Genomic DNA, 20,993 nt, shown 5'->3' with positions numbered 1-20,993 from the left:
GACATTTCACTGCGCCCGCAAATCGAAGCGATTAGGCATCGTTAGCAGAAGCAGCTACAAAGAACTTTTCCTCTTCGAATAGTCACCAACAAATCCATTGTCCGGGGTGACGCGAGTCAGCTTGGTATGTGGACATCCGTGTTCACATTAAGCGGAGTCGTGGAACTATTTTCACAATAACTTCGCGAGCCGAGCCAGTGCGACGCACGTGACTCACAGCAGAAAAGACATCTTTGTCTCTGCCTCTTTTTTTATCTCTGGGGCCCTTCCACCCAGAGATTGGTCGAGTGTCCTCAGTTGGACGGCTCCACCTTGCTCGGAATTTCCGAAGCTTCCTTCTTGGGGAAAGAAACGGGAGAGGGCGGCAGAGGGCAGGCCGCATTCCAGTTCCCGGCGGTTCCTGAGTCATGGTTCCACACCGAGGTGCCATCGACGCCAGGGAGCGTCATCGTCGCCATCGCCGCAGCATCGCCGGCCTGCGTGTCCAGATCCGGCTCCTCGGCTGCTGGCCAAGATGGCGGCAGCCACCCTCCCGCTGCCTGGACTCGTCCCCAGCCCAGCAACAGGTGGCATCCACTCGCGGGCCCAAGCTGTGGGCCCATGCCGACAACAAGCAGCTCGCATCCCGTCACGAACCCAGTGACAGGGCCCGTGCCACTTGGTGCGTCCCCAACGAGAGACGCTCAGCTGCCCTACTTCGAACATTTCATCGTGGAGTGACCGGGCCGTTCCTTCCTGCCCCCAGCCAGACCACTACGCGGACCGTTCAACGCTGCTCCCGGTAAGCCTGCCAAGAGGCGTGGGCTGTAGAGATCGACTGCACCCGGGCTTCTTCATTTGCAAGCAGCGAGCTACATTTTTCAGCATGTACCGCGCTGATCGTTTTTTTATTTATTTGTTTATTTCATAGCGGCATGCTCTTTTCGCTCCAGCGTTTTGTTTTTTTATTTCGTTTTTGAGAGCCGGTAGGCCATTTTATTTTTTTAGGCCTTAGCCTTGAGAAGGAGGGAGTGTGGGAACCATGAGGTTCCGTCTATCCCTATCCAGGCCTAGCTTCAAGCAGGCCGTGGGAGTCGTCGTCACCAATGGCGTCGGCCTCCCGGATACAAGGAACCACGAGGCCGAATTCCCCGAAGGGGCCGGCTCTCCCTTGCCCATTTGGGTGAACGCGCCTTCGGCACACCCTTGAGAGTTATAATGGACGCGACTGCTAGTGGCCTCCCCGGGCGCGTCCATTCTCCGAGGCTACATAAGCTGGCCCCGAAGGTGGGCCAGGGGCTCTCGTCGGCGGAGGCCTTGGCTCTACGGAGCTTGGTTTTTCTTTGTGGGCCTCCGACTTCCAGTGAATCTGTCTAATGCGGCAGCGCGGGAAACCGACCGGGTGATACTGGCAATTGAGCCAGCGCCCAGACTTTTCATTGTCTAAGAGCGAAGCGTGCTGACATTGCAGTCAATAAACACGTCTTTATCCGGACCCAAAGAACCTTTTGTGTTTCTAAGTGGTGACAGCCCCAAAAGGGCGAATCCCACAAGTTTCAGCCCGATCCGATAACTTAATCAAAAGTTATTAGTGATTTTCTAAAAATTTCAATGGGAAAATGGCGGCCGACGGAGTTTTCAAACACATGGGGCTCTATGGCACCAGAAACCGAAACGGGCAAAATTGGGCTCCATTTTCCCATTGAAATTTTCAGAAAATCCCTTATAACTTTTGATTAAGTTATGGGATCGGGCTGAAACTTTGGCATCTGGTTGTGACCTCTAGCTCTACCTTTGCGCGGAGAATGAGCGTTTGGCGATGCGTAGTTTATTTTTGCGGTTAAAAAGACCGTGTAAATTTTCATTTGTGACACCCTGTACAACCGCGTTCGCTACCGCATCGCGAACGCGGAACCGCTTACATTGTGAATGTGCCATTAGCGTGCAGCTAATGCGTGACGCCCCCATAACTGTAGTTCACAGAAGGCAAGTGACAGGGCAAGAGACAGCTTGTGTCGACTCGTTTTCTGCTCGCGCAAACCCGTCAGAGGGGTTGTCGCGCGTGCAGAATTAAGGATGAACCACATGTAGGTGATTTAGCGAGCTACAAGACGAGCGACGGCGACAGCGACGAGAGTGAGCGACGAGCGACGGAGATTTCTCAGTGCCTCTCGTCGCGTCGCTCGGTTCTGTAGACTTTTTATTGAAGTTAGTGTATACATAATCGATAGCAGGGATGGGCCAATATTGGGTTATTACGAATAGCCCATTGAATTCTGTTGTGTTAGGCATTCGCTTCAAATCGAGTTTAAGTATTCGACAATATCGAAATATTTGACATTACTGAATGTTCTGGCTTTGATTTCCGGCCCGGTAGCGGGACCTTTTGATAATTTCCACCGTTTCCTGCTCCCGAAGTCAGTAAACTCGAAATTTACGGTTACAGTTTTTCTGATACCGAATAAGTAGCCATGGGGGAATAAAGGATCTTGGGTCCGAATCGAATTCGATGCGAATAGAGATTTTGGCCGGATAATTTCATATCGAATAGTTCGAATAGTGCAAGTAACAAATACCGCAAGATATGTTTAAACTATACATTTATATTATCCCTTATTCCGTGTTTGAAGTACTATAACTGTAAATTTCAACTGTACTGAGTTCGGGAGCAGGAAATGGAGGAAATGGTCGGACGCTCGCACTACCTGGCAGGAAATCAAAACCAGAGCATTCAGAAATGTCGATTAATTCGATATTGTCGAATACTTAAATTCGATTCGAAGCGAATGCCGAATAGAACAAACTTCAATGGGTTATTCGTAATAAGCGTATATTCGCCCATCTCTACGAATAAGGACAAATATAAATCCATAATTTGAATATTTCTTGCGGTATTTGTTACTCGTACTATTCAAACTATTCGATTTGAAATTATTCGGCCAAAATAACTATTCGCTTTCAATTTGATTCGGACCCAATATGCTCTATTCGCCCATGCCTATTCGATATAAATTGCACAGAAATTTGATCAAACATAATTAGACGTGTTGACAAAGTTTATATCACTTTTCTAAAAACAAAACATACTTCAGTTATTTGCGAAAAAAAATTTTTAAAAGTAATTTTGTTTGTCACCATACATCCATGGAACCATGCCCTCGCCACTTGTCGTGCGCGCATAGGAAGAGAATACAAATAGACATGCCACGGAGCAATCATAGCACTAGTAATTCAGTAGCGTTGACTGCTCCACCGCTATATACACCCTACACTTCAAAGACAATGCAGTGGACGAGGACCATCCTGGAATATAAAGAGACGTGACAAGCATGTTGCCTTTTTCTACAATCATAATTTATACGAAATATAGCAAATAAGGGTTGGTGAACTGCATATTCATATATACCACATTGCAAGAAGCGATAAATATTTGTCAATAAAAAAAATGAAAAAAACACAGCCCCCGCAAGGAATCTCGAAGTGGCTTCGATGCTGCTTCTCGGCGCTGCATCTTAACATGGTATCTATTCTAGCCTATACAAATCCTATAGAAATAAGCAAGAGAGAATACATTAAGACATGGACGCATACTTTTTATTTTTGCATTTTGTATTGTATGTTTCTTTCAACCGAAGTCTAAAAAGACTTCGGTTGAAAGAAAGTATATAGACAGTCTATTGAAAACTGTCGAGACAACGTGACTGGATAGGAAGTTAAATGAGTTGGTAAAATTTTGATGAAGTTCTTTATAGATAACTGCAAGCATGAAGTCCCAACTGGTGCCACAGGCGTGCAAGCGCATGCAGAGTGCACGTGAACGTAGCTTTGACAAGCTTGCAATTCCAAGGGCGTGCCAGCACAAGCAAAAGAATGGCGGCGGCCAGTCGCCCTGCTCCCAAGCTGGTAATTGCTCCCACATGCCCTGACAAGCAGAGAGATAGTGGCTGCCAGATATTCCTCGTGCATTCACTGGACGCCATATTTGAGTAGACTGTTCAGTGGACATGCTCGGAGAGAGCTGTCAATCATTGGTTCCCAAGACCGGCAATCTTGATGGTGCGGAAAACAATTCGAAAAGCTCTGTGGATGTTCGCCACCAGCACGCGGTGAGCAGAGGCGCACTAAGCTATGGCCGTAATAAAATAGCGCCCTATAGAAACACAACCTAGAAGATAGTATCTACGTTTTGCTTCCCCAAATGTCATCGCAATGTGGACCGCAAGTTCGTCTGCTTTTCTTGCAGGGGTTGTGGTGACGTAAGAACGCCGCGCTCTGATTGGCTATGATTCAAGGATAGTGGGTAGACATCGAGTCAGCTTGCTTTTGAGTTCTACCCACTATCCTCCATTCGGAGCCAATCAGAGCTCGGTGTTCCGTCGCCAACACACACAACCACTGCTCAAGAAGCAGACGAAATTGCTCTCTGCTTAGTCACCGGCAGGCTATCTCGCTTCTCACCTTTCGCAATATCATCTGCTTCTGGTGCCATAGCTTCGTCTATGCTCACAAAGCCTGTTATTTCGACGATGGAGCCCGAGACTGTCCGTTTGCAGGCTTAAGGCGCGAGGATCTGGTAGCACAGATCATCAAAGAGCCTTTTCTCGGGGAACCTGGACGTCAGCGCACAGCTTTGGCAGCGGCTAGGACCCGAAATACACGTCTTCACTCAAGGCCTCAGAGAGACACGCGCTTAGGGGTCTCGGAGGCATGGGTTCACTCGGCAGTGTGTTTCGGCGTCTCGCCGCAGTGGCGCGCTAGTCACGTCGCTCTCCTCTCATCCATTGTCTGCCTCTCCACCTTTTCCATTTCGGCGGCTGATTCGCGTGGCAATCTGCCAGGCTTTGTTGGTTATACAAGGCTATGCTCGTGCACATCGAAAGCGCTAGCGCACCCAAACCACGGCGGGTGTCAAGGAGCGCGCACTGGAGGTTGTGTGTTCGAAAGACGCACCCAACCTTTCTCATTTCGTCAGCAATTAAAGTCCATCCGCCCAGCACCAACCCAGCTTGCGTCATCGTTTCCGCTAACACCTCTTGCAGCGTCCCCCAATCAGCAAGGTAGAAAGGAGCTGACGCAGCGACACCAGAGCCACGCCTCTGCCCTTTTAGGCCTAATCTCATCGAGCTTCCGCGTGTTTGCCGCTTCGGGCAGGTAGAGACCAATTAACGATGACGTCATGCGCAGGCCTTGACTAAAGTAGTTGAGAGGGCGAGAACAATAGGCATCTAGAGCGCTCGACCTACAGCACGCGCTGTTTGCCTCTAAGCGTTGTGTCATTTTTTTTTCTTCTTTTCTTACAGTTTGTTTTTACACTTTTATGCGACGTTTCACTATTTTAGGTCCCGCGTCGAGCTGTAATATCGGCCGTCACTCTAAGCCTTTCAAAAGGTGGTTTACTCACAAACTCATCTAACCGACTTCGTATTTTCTGCTTTCTTTTGATATATAAAAAAACGATGTGTGCTACGCTATCCTTTATAGTGTAACAATGAGACCTTGATTGCGAAGATCATTTTGGTTTCAACGAAATTCTTCACGCTTCGCACATCACGTTGCCAAACATGGTGCGAGAGGCATGAATCGTGAAAGAAACGTGTTTATAATGATTGTAGCACAACACCACAGCGTATTAGTCTTCCTACTGCAAGGGTAAGACACAACAATCGGTTTTATAAACGTTTTCAGGGCCATAGTCGGCGACAGCGGACGAATGGAACCTTCATGGCGAGTACAGGATATCTAATGGCGACGCGGCAACAGCTAATAATAACGCGAAAGAACGAATAGCTAAGCAAGATGCGTGAAACCAATAAGGCTCTTCCGGCGTTCCCTAAGTAGTAAATGTCTACAAACATGGCACCGCGAAATTCGCATCGAACCACTATTAGCTCCCCCTTAGGAAGCGCAATAATAAAGCACGAAATGCACTTTAACGCTAACCTTCCTCCCCCCCCCCTCCTTTCTCCCATATATTGTCCATCACTCCGTCAAACCGTGCGTGCATTTCCCGCTAAGTTTTGCGGGAAATTTGATGTCATTTGAAGTGGCGTCAATTCAGTTTCCTCGCTATATTTCAGGGAACATTTATGGCATTTGACCGTATAGGCATATGCAGTTTCCCCACTAAATATGGCAGTACAATTTGCGGCACTTGGCCGTATGTACCAATTTTGTTTTCCCACTAAATTTGGCGGGAAACTTTATGTCAGGTGACCGCATACACCAACTCAGTTAACCTGCTAAATTTGGCAGGGAAATTGAGCACTCGTAACCTGATGTGACGTGAACGTTACACCGATATAGATTCCCCGCTAAATTTAGCGGTGATATTGAAAATCCAAAGTCCGGCAATGAACAGCATCCATTAAAGAACTCTTAAGATGAAATTCGCTGCCAATTTTTTACCGTTACAAAACCTCAGGTTACTTACTCGCGGCATCCCGGTTAAGGTTTTGATTATATTGATATAACATTCACGCAGTCTTACACCTATTCAAATGCATAATACGAGAACTGAACTAATGCCGTGTAGCCTCACCTGTACGAGGGTACGGGAAAACCCTGAACCGCGCAAGCGATTTCTACAATATCTTGGCCTTCGACCAGTTGCACGAAAGGGTGACTGTCCGTGATCTTGGGTGCCACCACTCCTTGTGGGGCTGCGTGGCACAAAAAAGAAATAATCGAAAAGTTAGCAACGAACATTGCAATGTACCCACGTCGCATAATAAAGCGTTGTGCACCGCGTATAAGACACAACAACGAGGACATGCTAAGGAGTAGACGAATACGTAAGGGAACCCGGTGAAAGTGAACACTCAAGCTGGTAGGTCACATCTTGGTAAACCTCTAGGCAAAAAAGAAAAAAAAAGATAGACGTTTTTATGATGTTTTCAATAGGTTGATTTTTCGGTATACCTTTTATGCGTCTACTATATTCCCATTAATGTTGTTATTCAATCCGACCTAATAGATTTGAAACACACCTAAAATAAAAAAAATGAACTGACAACCAAGCAATATATAATATACGTAATGATTCCTTTGTCTCTTATCTTATTTCTGTGATGTCGTATTATTGCAGCATTCGATCATGATCCGTCAGCGTACGCATGGTTCTCGGGCACATTTCTTCCACCCTCTCGAAGTAATCAAAGGGGTGATTTGCTATTACGTATTGAAAATTCGGTACAGTTATCTTCGCAAAAATGTGGGTGATTCGGCAACACCAAAGACGTGTAAATATATATACAGTCTCTCCGTCAAACTCAGCAACGCAAACAATGTGCATTTTTGGATCACAATCAGCATGCTCAAGCCGCTTTATGTAAAAATTTGTTAACACGCAACCTACTCATGCTGCAGATACTACTGCAGCATTGAGTAGGTTGCGTGTTCACTTTCAGCATGAGATGAAATAGGCGAGCGGCCATACGTTAATAAGTTTCCCCAGTATTGTAGCTGATCAATAATACGAACAACAAACTTTACTTGTGATAACAATGAATCTGGGTTTGAGACAAAAAAAAATATTTTAAATAAATTCATGAGCACTCACCTCCTTAGAAAAGTTATAAAATCAACAAGAGCAAAGCAGGCAAATAATATAAGAAAAAAATGAAAAAAATGCACGAGCTATAAAAGCTGCACCACCAAACACTCATCACATCTCTAAAAAAAGAAAAAAAGACTTAATATACTGCAGCCGATCCACCCGCTAATTAATGTAAATGTGTTTATAAATGAATACATAAAAACATAGAATGATATGGTTTTCTTCACTCCGTAATTTAACGATAGCATTAAGAAAATATTAAAGCCTTTTAATCTGTAAACAAGCCAGTTTTCGAGTGTACCGGTTCGCGCAGCTCGCAAATGCCATACAGGAGGTAAAGATTCTTGCGTAAATAAATGTCTGCTTGTCCAAGAAGAACATGGGTTCTACAACAGTAATTATTAGTTAAGCGTATACTAAACCAATCAGCTTTTTTATGAATAAGAAAGCTTAGCTCGAATTTGTCTTTTTTGTTTTGCTTGATGTATTTAAGGGCATGTCTATGTGCAATATTAATTCTACAAAAGTTCTCACATCCTATTTGCCACAAAGGGCTGTTTAAATATACTATTTGTAAGCAATTCTGCGTTTTATTTAAAAAAAAATGTTGTTTTTACGGAAACAGATGCGTTACCATACCTCAATTATGACGTCGCAGCGGAGTAGAAACAAAACAGTTATTCGCGATCTGCTATATTCAACCAAGCTGCGATTGTACAAGATTTAATTTATCAAACAGAACGAGTGGTACGTTCCCGTTAATCCACTTTGTGCCTGGAATGGTGGGCGTCATTTGGCAACTTCCGGTTCCTTAGGAAATTGTGTTTAACTGTTGACAAACTACGCCGATGATCTGCAAGCCTGTCTAAGCATGGTTCTGAAAACTGCGGTCTGGAGGTTTCAAAACCATGTTTACACACGCTTGCAGCTCATTGTCGTCGTTTGTCAACAGTAAACGATTTTTTCAGGAACCGGAAGTTGTCAACCGCCACTCACCTATGGTTACGGAGGAGGGTGGTAGTGCAGCAAGCATTTGTTTCCGAAGCTGCGGTATCAGGGAATTCTAGGAAGCTTGATGTCTGTGTTAAGGCAGTGTTTACTTGGTAAAAATTGGAGGACGCTGAAACTTCGTATTTAAAAGTGCAACGCGATAGAGTCATCGGGCCCCGTTCGCATCGCCTTCTCACTCGCCGTGCAAGCGTGCCTTGCGTGGCGTCGTCAGTAGCGTGTCTTGCGCTCAACGACGAAAGGCCGTAAGTTCAATTCCCTTCAAAAATTCTACACATTTTTCTTTAAGGCAAATGCATTACTTAATAACGTGAAAGCATTTCAGATATTCGGCGACTTTTAGTTCGCATGACATGTCATGTTTTAACCGACTTCATTCCACGCGTGCTGTCGCGTTTTACATGAGCGTTTTGGGTTGTTTGGAATTCCCCTGCGAGGTCATGGTGCTCTGACGTAAGGACCCTATCCACCAATCAAGATTTTCTTTTTTAGACACCAACTCCTAAACTCTATCCCGTACAAAAAAAAATTGAGCTATCATGCGCAGTTTGATATAGACACTTTAAAACACGAAATAGCGCTTGTGATTTTATTTTAAGCAGAAAGCCGTAGATCAGTGTAACCAAGCAAATAAACAAATGAAATAAAATTTGCGCCCATACAACCAATCTCTAATCGTAACATCTGAAAGGAACATACGCATATTATATGCACATTCTTAATTGACAATTTAGAGGTAAATTTGAAATAGTGCGATGGTTGTCTATCATTTTTTTTGTCAGATGGGGCATGATTATTTTAATATTCTGTTCTTCCTCCAATGTTTAATAAATATTCATTTAGCGATAATGTTTAGCATTATACGTATATGATGCATGTTTAAAATAAGAAAGACTGTACTGAGGTACTTAAAATTGTAAAGAACGCTAACAAAAAATAAATTTTCAAAGTTGTGTGATTCAGTGAGGTAATAAGAAATTTCGATCATGAGGCTTCATATGTTTTGTTTTCGTAAGATTCTTCTTAACGATACTTTGTCCGCCCGTCATTTGTTTATTTCTTCGTTATGCTTAGCGGGGAAATTTACGTATCGTTGCCTACACCGCCAATTCAGATTCCCTACTAAAGTTTGCGGGGAAATCTATAAAAATACAGGTTTTTATTTTTTTACCACACATTAAAGCAGCGCATAGGCAGAAAGGAAGAGAACAAAACACGTTGGGCAAAGTGCTGTGTTCTACGTGATCTCTTCCTCTAGGCATGTTTGCTGTTTAGTATGTAGTCTACATATTAACTAGGCTCCATTCTCCACATTTCTATAGTTTGTTCGACTGCTTGATCTCTTTGAATCAAAATAGGAGAGCTGCTGAATAAGTACCGAATGAAATTAATTATAATACTTTTCAATCAAAAGCAGCTGACAGTTTTTCTTAATGTAGGATTGAGTAAACAAAGTTAGGAAGACAAATCAACTTTTCGCTCTGATTTCGACACATGGAACTCAAGCGGGACAGGTAAATTTATGATTCTCGCAGTATGCCTTTCAACGACAAAAGCTTGCTGGAAGTATTTTAGAAGCGACTTCTTTATTATCATATGTATGTGCTGCTAAACTCTAGAGATGCAGATAACAGAGCTCTCGAGCGCGGCCTATACCTTTAAATCTGTACTGTAGCGGACGATGTGAAAAATCCCAGGCGAGCGTGTGGCTCTAAAAATCCACAATGTCACCTAACGAAAGAAAGTTGAACTCTCGTCTAGGCTATTGCGTGCATCAGCGGCATTTGAGCGGCCGTTTGATTTGCGTCGTCATTCCTTGCTTTGTCGCAGAGTTGGGAGGCAATCCGTTACAAGTAAAAGATTAATTGTAAGCTGTTACTTTTTCAATTCGTCTTGTGATTGCCACTTTGTTTCCTAAGGCTGCAGTTTGTAAGGCAATTTGGTTACAAAATATTGGTAACAAATTGCTTTAATCCCTCGTTGCTAAAACAAAAAGTATGAGCATTATACAAATACTAGGGCAATATCAACAGCAAATTCTGCAACAAAAAGAAAAAGCAAGTTCGACTAACTAAAAAGCAACGTTCAGAGGAGAATAACTGAAAAGAAAACACGATTTTTGTATCACCTGTCACTGGAACTACTACAAAAAACGTGCAAGGCATAAATAAATATGCAAAAAACAAAGATCAAGAAAACAACAGTAGGAGTTGTCTTTTTGATGTAGCGAAGGTAGGCGCTGCTACCGAGCCTACGTACTGCTAGCTTTGTCTGCAGAATTCCTGGGATAATTGCCGGTCGCCGTAAGCTAGCGGGATAGCGGGTGTGGCTGCAGCTTTCGCTGCCTTGTCGAATTGTAGGTGAACGGAGCACGCCTGAATCCTTTGTTTAATATCGAACACTATATTTTTTACAAGGATAATTATATTGAAGGCGTATAAAAATAAAATGTAATCTTGCATAACATGTTTGAGAACATCAGAATTGTTTTTATTGTTTTCTTGATAATCGTACGGGAAAAGTAAGGTGAAAGTAATTCGTGACGTAACGACTAAATAATCCGTTACTTTCCAAAGAAAGTAACTTGTAGCGGTCTTTTATTACATTTTATTCTGGGTAAATTGTAATTGTAATCTATGAAATTTTCAAGTAACGAGCACAACTCGGCTTGGTAGGCAAACGATCGCTCAGTCTACACCGATTTCGGCGTTGTTTTTGAATCAAGCTGGCGGCGTAGAAGATTCTCAATTTGATTAATTAGTGTTATCCGTGAAATAACATAGAACCTCATATAGTATTTTATTTTGCGAACTAATTTCCAAAGACCCAAAAACTGAAGGTTAAACTCGCTAACTAAGCAGTTTCAGCCGCGCTTGATCTTGAATTTTTTTTGCGGCAAACCCTCACAAACGACATTGAAATCAGTATTAAGTCAGCAACAGTCACCCAGGCGGAACCTGGTGATGTAAATGTAACAGCCGCTGAAGTGTCGATAATAAATAAGCTTCCTTCTGGTAGAAAGGGCAGCAAACCTTCGATGCCACGCGCTCGGATATTTTTTTTTTCGTACGCAACAACGAGTTTACATTAACCTTTTTACCTTGAAGGAAAAGTCTCCCGGACGAAGCACTGACGATTACTTCGTTCGTGAGCTTGTGCTTGGTTTTGCAATGATAGCTTCTGAGTCTGTCGCTGGGTCCGGTGTTTCGGACGTAAAGTTCGCCACTGGGCAGGACGCTGTACTTTCCTGCGAGAAAGACACATTCGGGAATGAAATCAGAAATGCGTTCCTTAAACAACAATCCCCCCCCCTCCCTCGCAAGAGAAAAAAAATCCAATCAATTGCAGTTAAAAAAAGGCATATCATGTTTTTTTTTAGGACTCTCTACTCGCTCGTCGTGGATGGTGACTTCCTCCTCTTGACTCATATCTTCTCTGGGTTTTTTTTTTTATCTAATAATTTGAAAAGAATGGAGGGGTTGGTGGGATGGTATGTCCTACTTTTATTATCTTGTACGATACCGCATCGTTTTTCCACGTAAGATGCTCGGCAATTTTTTCCACCTCAGAGGCTAGCAAAGAACGACGCCTCGGGTAAAAGGCTACAGGGCGCTTGTGTTACGGAGGAGACAAAGGGGACGTGTACGCTTGCCCCGCGGTAAACGTAAGCTCAAATATCTAACCAACTCCTGACTGTGACAGCGACCGCGGACCACGTAATTCGTGACAAACGTAAACCTCCTCCTTGGCTTCGCCGTAACATAAGCGCCCTGTAGCCTTGTAGCCTTGTACCCGAGGAGTCGTTCTTTTATTCCGTACATTTTGAATTAACGAGACATTCGAAGTCTAAGCGCTATCAAGGTGCATAAACTTTCTTGAGTTTCCGTGAGCAACCACGAGAAAAAAGAAATCTGGAAAGATATTTTTTTATTACAGCAAGCTACAGCACATAATTTTGTTACTCGTGGCAAAAAACGAAAAACGTTGCGTTTTCTTAAAAAAAGAAAAGGTGCCAGCAGCGGGGTGACGCGAAAAACGACGGAGTCAAGACGCTTCGCAACCGTCACTTCGACCGCATAGAACTTTTGTACCAAGCAAATGGTGCAACATATTTTTGTACGACGTTTTTGCCTGGCCCAAGGAGAGTTGTATCCCGCCCTATTGGAAAAACCAGCATGAAAATCAAACTGGTCAAGCTGGTAATTAAGGTGGTCAAGCTGGTAATCAAGGTGGTCAAACTGGTCAATGTGGTAATTAAACTGGTTTAGCTGGCAATCAAGCTGGTTTAAGCTGGGCAAGCTGGAATTTAAGCTGGTCAGTCTGGTCTAAGTAAAAACCAGCATGGTCTCACTCGAATCTGGTTTTAGATTCAATCTGGTGTAGCTGGGAGCCAGTCTGGTCTTAACTGGTCAAACTGGTTTTCCATGGAGCCAATGTGGTCAAGCTGGGAGACGAGCTGGTCATGCTGGGAGACAAGCTGGTGAATCTGGTCGAAATAATAATCGTGGTGGTCAAGCTGGTCATGCTGGGAGCGTGCACGCCAAGGTCGGCTAGAGATAGCCGAACTGGCATTGCTGGGAGCGCGCGCGACAAGGTCGGCTGCTGGAACGAGGCCACGTCCTGTTCTTTGTCCTCTCGTTTTTGGTAGACCACCGGGCGCGTCAGGCGCGCTGCAAGCTACCTTTGTGTGCGAGAAAAGAGAGAGAGAGAGAGAGAGTGGTAGAAACGGAGAATCGAAGACGCGTTTGGATAGCTTGGGCAGAGGGCAGATCGAAGGGACGGCTGTGTGCGCGTTGTTTGGAGACTAGTTGAACGACGGTGCAAGCGAAGCGGGTTTTGAGAAGACAGCGAGCGGCAGTCCGTTCAGTGCGGGAAGATGTCAGACGTCCCGACTGCGGCGTCGCTTCGTGTCTTCGAACGTGTGTGTGCCCAAGAATGACGGCGGTGCCGAGGAGTATCGCCAATGCCATCCAAGCCACACGGATTTCCTCGCCTCTGCCGACCACGCAAGTTGCCGCTTCGCCCCCATCGCTGGCGGGACCCAGGTTCGCTTCTCTCGTCCGTGTAGTATTTTCGTCTGCTATTGCCTGTTTTTGGCCTGTGTCTAGTATTTTTTTCGTGTTGAGAGATAAGCAATCTGGTTTTATTAACATTGTAGACAATTTGCACCGAGAATCTGTGCGTCGGTTAGTACTGTGTCAGCGCCGAGGATGTGTAGCATTTGAGTTCATGTGAGGCTGCCGCAAGTACGAAAATAATAAATTGGATGCCGAGTTGGCTTTTCTGACGAGCTTGGCTTTTTTATTCTGTGTATTAATTTAAACAGGTTAAACTGGTTGGGAAGTTCACCAGCATGACCAGTTTAACAGCATGACCAGCATGCCAAACTGGGCATGCTGGGGCAATAACCCAGCTTGAAGCTGGGACCAGATCAACCATCATGACCAGTATGACCAGATCAACCAGCATGACCAGCATGCCAAGCTGGGCATGCTGGGGCAATAACCCAGCTTGAAGCTGGGACCAGCTTAAGCTGGTTTTTTCAATAGGGGGTGTATGAATGAAATCGAGATTGGGTTTTTAATAAGTTTTTTCAATATAAATATTTTATTGCAAATGATTTTTTTTTTTTCAAAATATGTTTTGCTATATTGACATATATATCGGAAGTTCATATTTTGCGGAAATAATTTAGATGCCCTGGCCTATATTATGTGTAGTTTTCAAACTCGCTAATGCCAACACATTGTGGTAGAATGTCTGAAAGTTATTGAATGTGTTTCACCTGGTCATAAGTTATGAATGTTATATATATCTATATTTTAATTCATAAAGCCAATAATAATTGCATGCAGTTGACATACACTTGGGTGTTACATAAAACAGGAAATTCTTTTGGTGTACCCCTCTTTGCCTGCCTTCCACAGAATCGCAAATTTGGAAACCAATGCAGTCCGCGCTGCGAGCAGGGCCGTCGCGCAATCTTGAGACTTTTTTTTTTCTCGTCGTGGAAACGAGTTTTCCAGACAAAAATTTCCGTTTCGTGTGATTAATTTATGTGTTCATCACATATAAAAAATTCAGAAAAAAAATTAAAAATGTTGATTGAACCTGCAGGTTCGATCTCTCTTGGAATCAGCCTTTTCCTTTGCGCTTTTTAAGCGAAAGCGTAAAGGAGCTCGAGTAGCAGCAAAGCCGGCCTCGGTGGCGTTGCAAAAAGGCCAATGTTGGTGCCGTGACAAAAATAAATCCTCAATGGTCAATAGGGTTACGACGTCACATCAACATGAACTCGCGCGGGGAAAAAAAGGAAATCATTTGCCCTCAAGAAAATGGTTATAATTTTAGACGGGATTCAAAACAACTACCCTTCGATTCCGAGCCAGACACGGTACTCATTACGTCATGACCCCCGCACTTCCCGCACACCAACAGGAAGAGCACCAGAAGCGATTCAAGAAGCCAATGCGAACCGGCACTGACAACGCTATTGACTTCTACTCTTAAAGACGAAGCCTAAACAACCTCCAAGTTTTGCTTTGCACGATAGATCACGAACTCGACGAAGCATTCACTTAAGTAGTGCTGGCATACCCCTGTCTCTAAGAGCGCGTAAAAGAAATTTGGAATGCAATCCCAACAACAAGAAGCATGCTGGGTTTGGAGTTTCACATGTTGCACGTGCTACGTTTGCAGCAGTAACGTTTTAAAACTTAAATATACAACAATATACTTTTCAAGTGCACTCGTTATCTCCGCATTCCACTTTGCTTCTATTTTTTTTAACAAAAAATAAACGCACGACCAGCCTGCGTTCTAAAAATCCCAACATAATCTTCAGCAAAATGTTTAATAGAAAGACGAACCAAGCGGTATGAGTACCAGCAACCTTCGGTCAAATATATATGAGCATACTTGAGAAGTCCACACCTATGCGAATCCTTCGTATGTCCCTATCAGCCCGCCGGTAAGACCGTCTGCTGTATTAAAACTCTAACGATGCTATCGTTCGAGCGCTGTGCCTTGCGAATATTGTGTCACTTAATCTCGTACGCCCCAGTCTTAGTGGTTACTAGTTTGAAACACTTCGACCTCCGAAGTGCATCTGAACGTCCACCAATGAATGGTACACTCTAAAAAAAGTCTGTGCGTCTAATTTCACGCACAACACTCGGAGAGCCAATCAGCGCAACTTACCGAGGCAGCTCAGCGAATGACGGTGCCGAAACATATGTTTAGACCAAAAAACGCAGGCTAAGTTGTGACATTAAGCAGTGCAAGCGTGCCCTTTTCATTGCTTAATGTCAAAACTCAGACTGCGTTTTTTGGTCTAAACATATGTTTCGGCACCGTCATTCGCTGAGCGGCCTCGGTAAATTGCGCTGATTGGCTTTCCGAGTGTTGTGCGTGAAAGTAGACGCACAGAGTTTTTTTAGAGTGTACCAGAGATCACGTACGTGTAAATAGTTTCTCGTAAATGCTGCAAAATTAAACAAATATATAACCGTTTGCCTTAAAGGGACATTGAACTCAACAAAAATAGCTTTAAGTCCACAGATAGGGTGTGTGTCACAAGATAACCACCCCACCAACCAAAGAGAGATATTCAGCGAGGTTTATTTATTTATTTAATCTATTTGTGTTTACACACTACAGCCCTCTGAGCTGAGGGATGGGACTACAAAAAATGTGGTCGTGCAACAAGCACGCAACATAAAACAACATAAAAAATCAAGATCAATCGCTGCCAACGGCACACAGAAATCCATCAGGCGATAGTAATCGATTATTTCCCTGTAATGAGTTCGAAATTATAAATGCTCGGGTAAAGAAGCTGTGTTTGAATATAGCGGTAAGCGCAAAAAAGGGTGAAATATTCAAGTCGTGGTGACTCCTTGTAGATCTGCCGTTGTTAATGTTTAGATATTAACTTAATGAGGTGTAACGAGATCAATTAACTAAAATAAAGTATAGGAACCTCACATTTTCGATGCGACGATGCGCAGAAAGGGGACTCAGGCCTAATGGTATAAGGGCGGAGGAGGGTGAGAATTCGCTCTCATAGCGGCTAGAAATGAAACGTACTGCTTAATTCTGCTTTGCCTTCACATTTTTCATATCTGATCGTTTATATGGACTTCAACAATTGAACCCTTCTCGGTGATAGGGCTGCAGATTAGTGTGTTTTATATGTCAGGAGTTTAGTATCTCGCGGGGCAACACGTAGAGTACGCCAAAGGAAACCAAGATTTTTAGTGCTTTGATACTTGTTAAATTATGTTACATACGTATCCAAGCCAGGCGCCTAAAATGTTTATCAATGAGCTATTTATTTAGGCTCTAGAGCCCGAGAGTGCAATTTCGGGGTGCTGAAAGTAGGCTGCAGCAATTCCGGAACTCGGGCTCAAACGGAATCGTTCGCGTGTGCGCAAGACGCAGTAATCATCTAGGACGGCCTCTCTCGGGGACCGGCCAGGAGTTTGGCCTCATTATTCACCGGGTTTGAGGCGTCCTATTTTGCTCTTTCCTGTCTCTTCTTCTCAGACACCTTATTCCCCTTCCTCCTCGTTTGTTCTCTTCTTTCTATTCACCATTGATTATAAAGCCGAGAATTTCTCGGGAAACAAGAATGTGCCCCGATTCTCCGACGGGCGTCGCGAGAGAAAATATTCACCTACGTAGCTCGAATGTATCTGCCGGCGCACTGCCTTCAATCACAGATTTTATAAATGATGTCTGCATTAAAAGAACAGTTTGCACTAATTCCACTTTAATTGTTTGTTGGTTAGAAAAAACACTCTGGTTTCTAAGGTAACCAATTTCTAGAACGGAAGTGGCCCTAGAAGTTCGAGATGCGGTGTGACTTAAAAAACTGTAAAGGCATGGACCGCGCATGTACGGTTCAATCGCGCCTTTGATGCCCACAATAGTTTTGTTTTGCTTTTGTTGCCAGCGCGTGTGTTACGAGAAAGTAAACGTTACTTTTTGTAAGGTGTTTGGTAAATTTTCGCGCAAACTTGTGCCAAGTTGGCTGTAGGTCGCGCCAGTCTGGCCCACGCCTGGGCCCGGGAAGTGGGCTACTTGGGAACGCAGCTTGTGGGACAAGACGCTTATCATTTTAGGTTCAATCGCGCTATTTTAAATTTTTCTTATGGTGACGTGCAACTGCCGAAACAGCCAATAACCAATAACGTTTACACTAAATAGTAGCCAACGCTTGAACATTGAGCATGGTGCCCCTCTGATTGTAATTCTGGAACAGATATTTTCGAACGTAAGTGCTACATAGGACACGCCCTATGATGCTCAAGCTTCGTGAGTGATAACGCGGACAACGATTCGTGCTTAATGAAAAGATAGGGCTTCTCTGTTTATTTGCGAATAATGTCGCGGTAGTTACCACAACAATAATAAAATTACATATTACTCTCCTTTAAATTAAATCTTACTCTCAGTTAAGTTACATATTACCCTCGGAATGATGTCGCGGTCTCTACCTTAATAATATAAAAATATTGCGTTTTAACATTGCTTTATGTTTAAAAACGTGAAAAAAATATACCTGTGCGAAGGAAATCAGGAATGTACAGATGAATCGAGGTCAATAATAGGCATATAAAAAGAAAGTCATTGCAACATATGTGAAATGATCGACAAAAAGGAAATCACAATTTCTTGCAAAGAACAACGCCATATTCAAGAAAACACCACGCCACAACACACGCCTCATGTCAGTACAAATTATAACATAGTTGTTTGTCAGCCCTGCGTTTGTTCTTTTCTATCCTTTGTGTTTATGTTTACGTTTTAGCTGGCACTTATTCCTAAAACCTACCAACTACCACTACTTGAGAATATACTTCTGGGAATAAATATTTTCATTTAGTCTTCGTTAATTCTCTGTAATCGTTTTGTTCACAACATTGATGAGCCGACTGCGTACCCTTCGGTGACTGGCACGAGCGGACATGCTTAGCACGCGTGTAAATGTTTAACACCTGAAAAGGGTAGCGCTACGATATTCGCTTGAATTTTTTTACTTTACACGATCTAACTGGCAGTAGTGGAGCCGTAGTACACTCGCCCGCAACGGCACTGAATAAGAAACTCATTTGTTGCGGTGTAATTCCAAGGTCAAAAACGAGCGTTTACTTTCAACTTCTCCTTCGCAAAACATGATGACGTAGCGGCGGGGTCGCAGTACTCCACAATGACGACATATAACTACGCCTTATTAATCGGACTGCAGCATTGCGTGAGCACTCGATTTGGGCTCGTGATAATCAATAGGTCAACAAACAATCGGGTAGTGGCCCAGGTCCTATCGCTTCACCGTCAACAATATCTGAACCATAATCATATCTTGAACTTAGCAAGGGTCCTATGCTTTCCCAACCCCAGAGCGTGGTTACGAGCAACATTTGCGGCACACAATTGGCTCCAGATATCGGGGCTCCTTGCTCTGGCTGCTAGTTGATTGGTGAACAATACTCGTATTTCTTTATTTTTTCTGCGATTTATCTTGCTTGTGGTGAAAAAACGAACGCATGTTTCATAGGTTATTAACGTCAGTCATTTCTTCTAGGAGATATTTGCGCAGACTACGAAAATCGTTCCATCGACCCTTCCAGTAATCGTGCGCCGTTGAGCTTCCACTGCGCTAAAGTATAACGAACCCCTTGCACGAAAACGATCTGCACCCATGTTTTATTATTTTCCTGTACGGAGTATAATGGTAAGTCTCTCCAAGCTCCGTAATCGATAATTAATTTTGTGTTATCTCCGCACGTGTTCACTCAAAGAGAGCTAACTCAGGGCCAGATACGTGAAAGGAATAAATTATCTGGGAAAAATTACCAAACTGAAAGGGAGCCGATCACCGAATGCTAGTAAACAATGAACCGCACAATCGAAACTTAGCTTTATAATAAAAAGATATCGACATTCTCGAGGAGCAACGGTGACCTAAATCGTTGTTAATGTATTATATTGATTATTGCTTCTGTACAACAAATTAATTATTAAAAAGAAAATTCATCATACTAGCTTCAAACAGGCGCCATATTCATAATGTATTCTACCAAGCTATCAATCAACGTAGACGTTCGTGTAATGTTCAATCAAATAAAAGAATACAGGATTCTCATATTGATGCAGTTGTTCATTAAGGAAATTTACGCACATATAAACATGCGGTTTTTATTGTATATATTATTCGCGGAACTCCCGCACACGCACTTTGATAGTGAGTGCTTGCTAGGGGTTTAGTCAAACCTCTCGCTTGCGCAGCAGACTTGGTAAATATTCTATTACAAGCGAATTCGCACTTGTAATTTGTTCTGTTTTCAAATAGTCTTTAATTGCCACGATACTTATTTGCGGCAGTAATTTATAATGTAATTTTGCTACAAATATTGGTAACAGATTACTTTAATTACTCGTTATTTTTTTTAATATAAACCTAATAGAAAAACTTTAGCAATATCAGTGTGCGACCACCCGCTCGACTAAGACTCGAAAACGAGCTCTCGCGCCGATGCTTTATTCAGGACTACATGCAACTATAATCCGTTAATGCATAAGCTGTCACCACTTCAGAGCTGCAGGTACAAGACGGCCGCTTTGAGACGTTGCGCTCGTCATGGAAAGGCTCCTTTCAAAGTAAGCTTTCGTAGATTTTTTTTTTCACGTAAATCTGCTAGCTGAGGTAAACGCTGCTACTGAGCATATGCACCGCTAGCTTCGTTTGCTGAATCCCAGGGATCATCTCTGGTCGTTGTAAGCTAGAGGGATGACGGGTGTGGTTGCAGCTTTCGCTGCCTTGTCAGCTTACAGGGTGACGGAGTGCACACATATTATTTCTCTTAAAATCTATATTTGATGTTTACAAGGACTACCGTAATGCGGCCGTCTTAGAAACAGAAAGTCGTGGTCCAGACTTTTTTTAAAACATCAAAAAGGCTTTTATTGCTGTTGTTTCTCAGTGTACAGTAAAGGTAACGTGAAGGTATTTTGTAAAGTAATAAGTAACGTAATTCTTTGTTTTTCAGCGAAAGTAATTTGTAACCTTAATTCATTGCATTTGAGGCTCGGCAATTTGCAATTGTAATACCTTACAGTTTTCAAGTAACGGGAATAATTCTGATATGGAGTGATCTCTCAAAAAAATAATTCTCACAGCATTATGTGCACGCAATGCTACGCAGGACTGCATTGTCTAGCATTACAGGTTTTTAGTGTTTAGAGCCTTCGAGTTGGAAGCTAACGGTGCCCGACTAAAACAAAAATTAAACCTTCATAGCTACATGAACATATCTTGATAATTTTCGATATTTTAAATATGTGGTGAAAAACGTCTTACACAAGTTAGACAGAAATATTTTACAAAATTAAAAAAAAATGCCGTTTTTTTCTTTAAAAAAGAGAAATGCACTCAAATTAGTGCTACCGT

General features: G+C 43.2%; 1 protein-coding gene across 1 annotated transcript in view; it reads right to left on the bottom strand.

Moving 5' to 3' along the window:
- The window catches only part of LOC121833138 (Down syndrome cell adhesion molecule-like protein Dscam2), a 107,634-nt gene that overhangs the window by 50,464 nt on the left and 36,177 nt on the right, over window positions 1–20,993 (bottom strand). Inside the window, exons 4-5 of the mRNA XM_042286242.1 lie at window positions 11,643–11,789; window positions 6,518–6,638 (exon numbers count right to left, since the gene is read on the bottom strand). Of these exons, the coding sequence (XP_042142176.1) occupies window positions 6,518–6,638; window positions 11,643–11,789 (268 nt within the window). The remainder of the gene's footprint in view (window positions 1–6,517; window positions 6,639–11,642; window positions 11,790–20,993) is intronic.

The sequence above is a fragment of the Ixodes scapularis genome, unplaced genomic scaffold (genome assembly GCF_016920785.2).
Source record: "Ixodes scapularis isolate PalLabHiFi unplaced genomic scaffold, ASM1692078v2 PGA_scaffold7__128_contigs__length_106722199, whole genome shotgun sequence".
In the NCBI taxonomy this organism is placed as follows: Eukaryota; Metazoa; Arthropoda; class Arachnida; order Ixodida; family Ixodidae; genus Ixodes; species Ixodes scapularis.
Note: the sequence above shows the minus strand (reverse complement) of the source record. Positions and strands in the feature narration are given on the sequence as shown.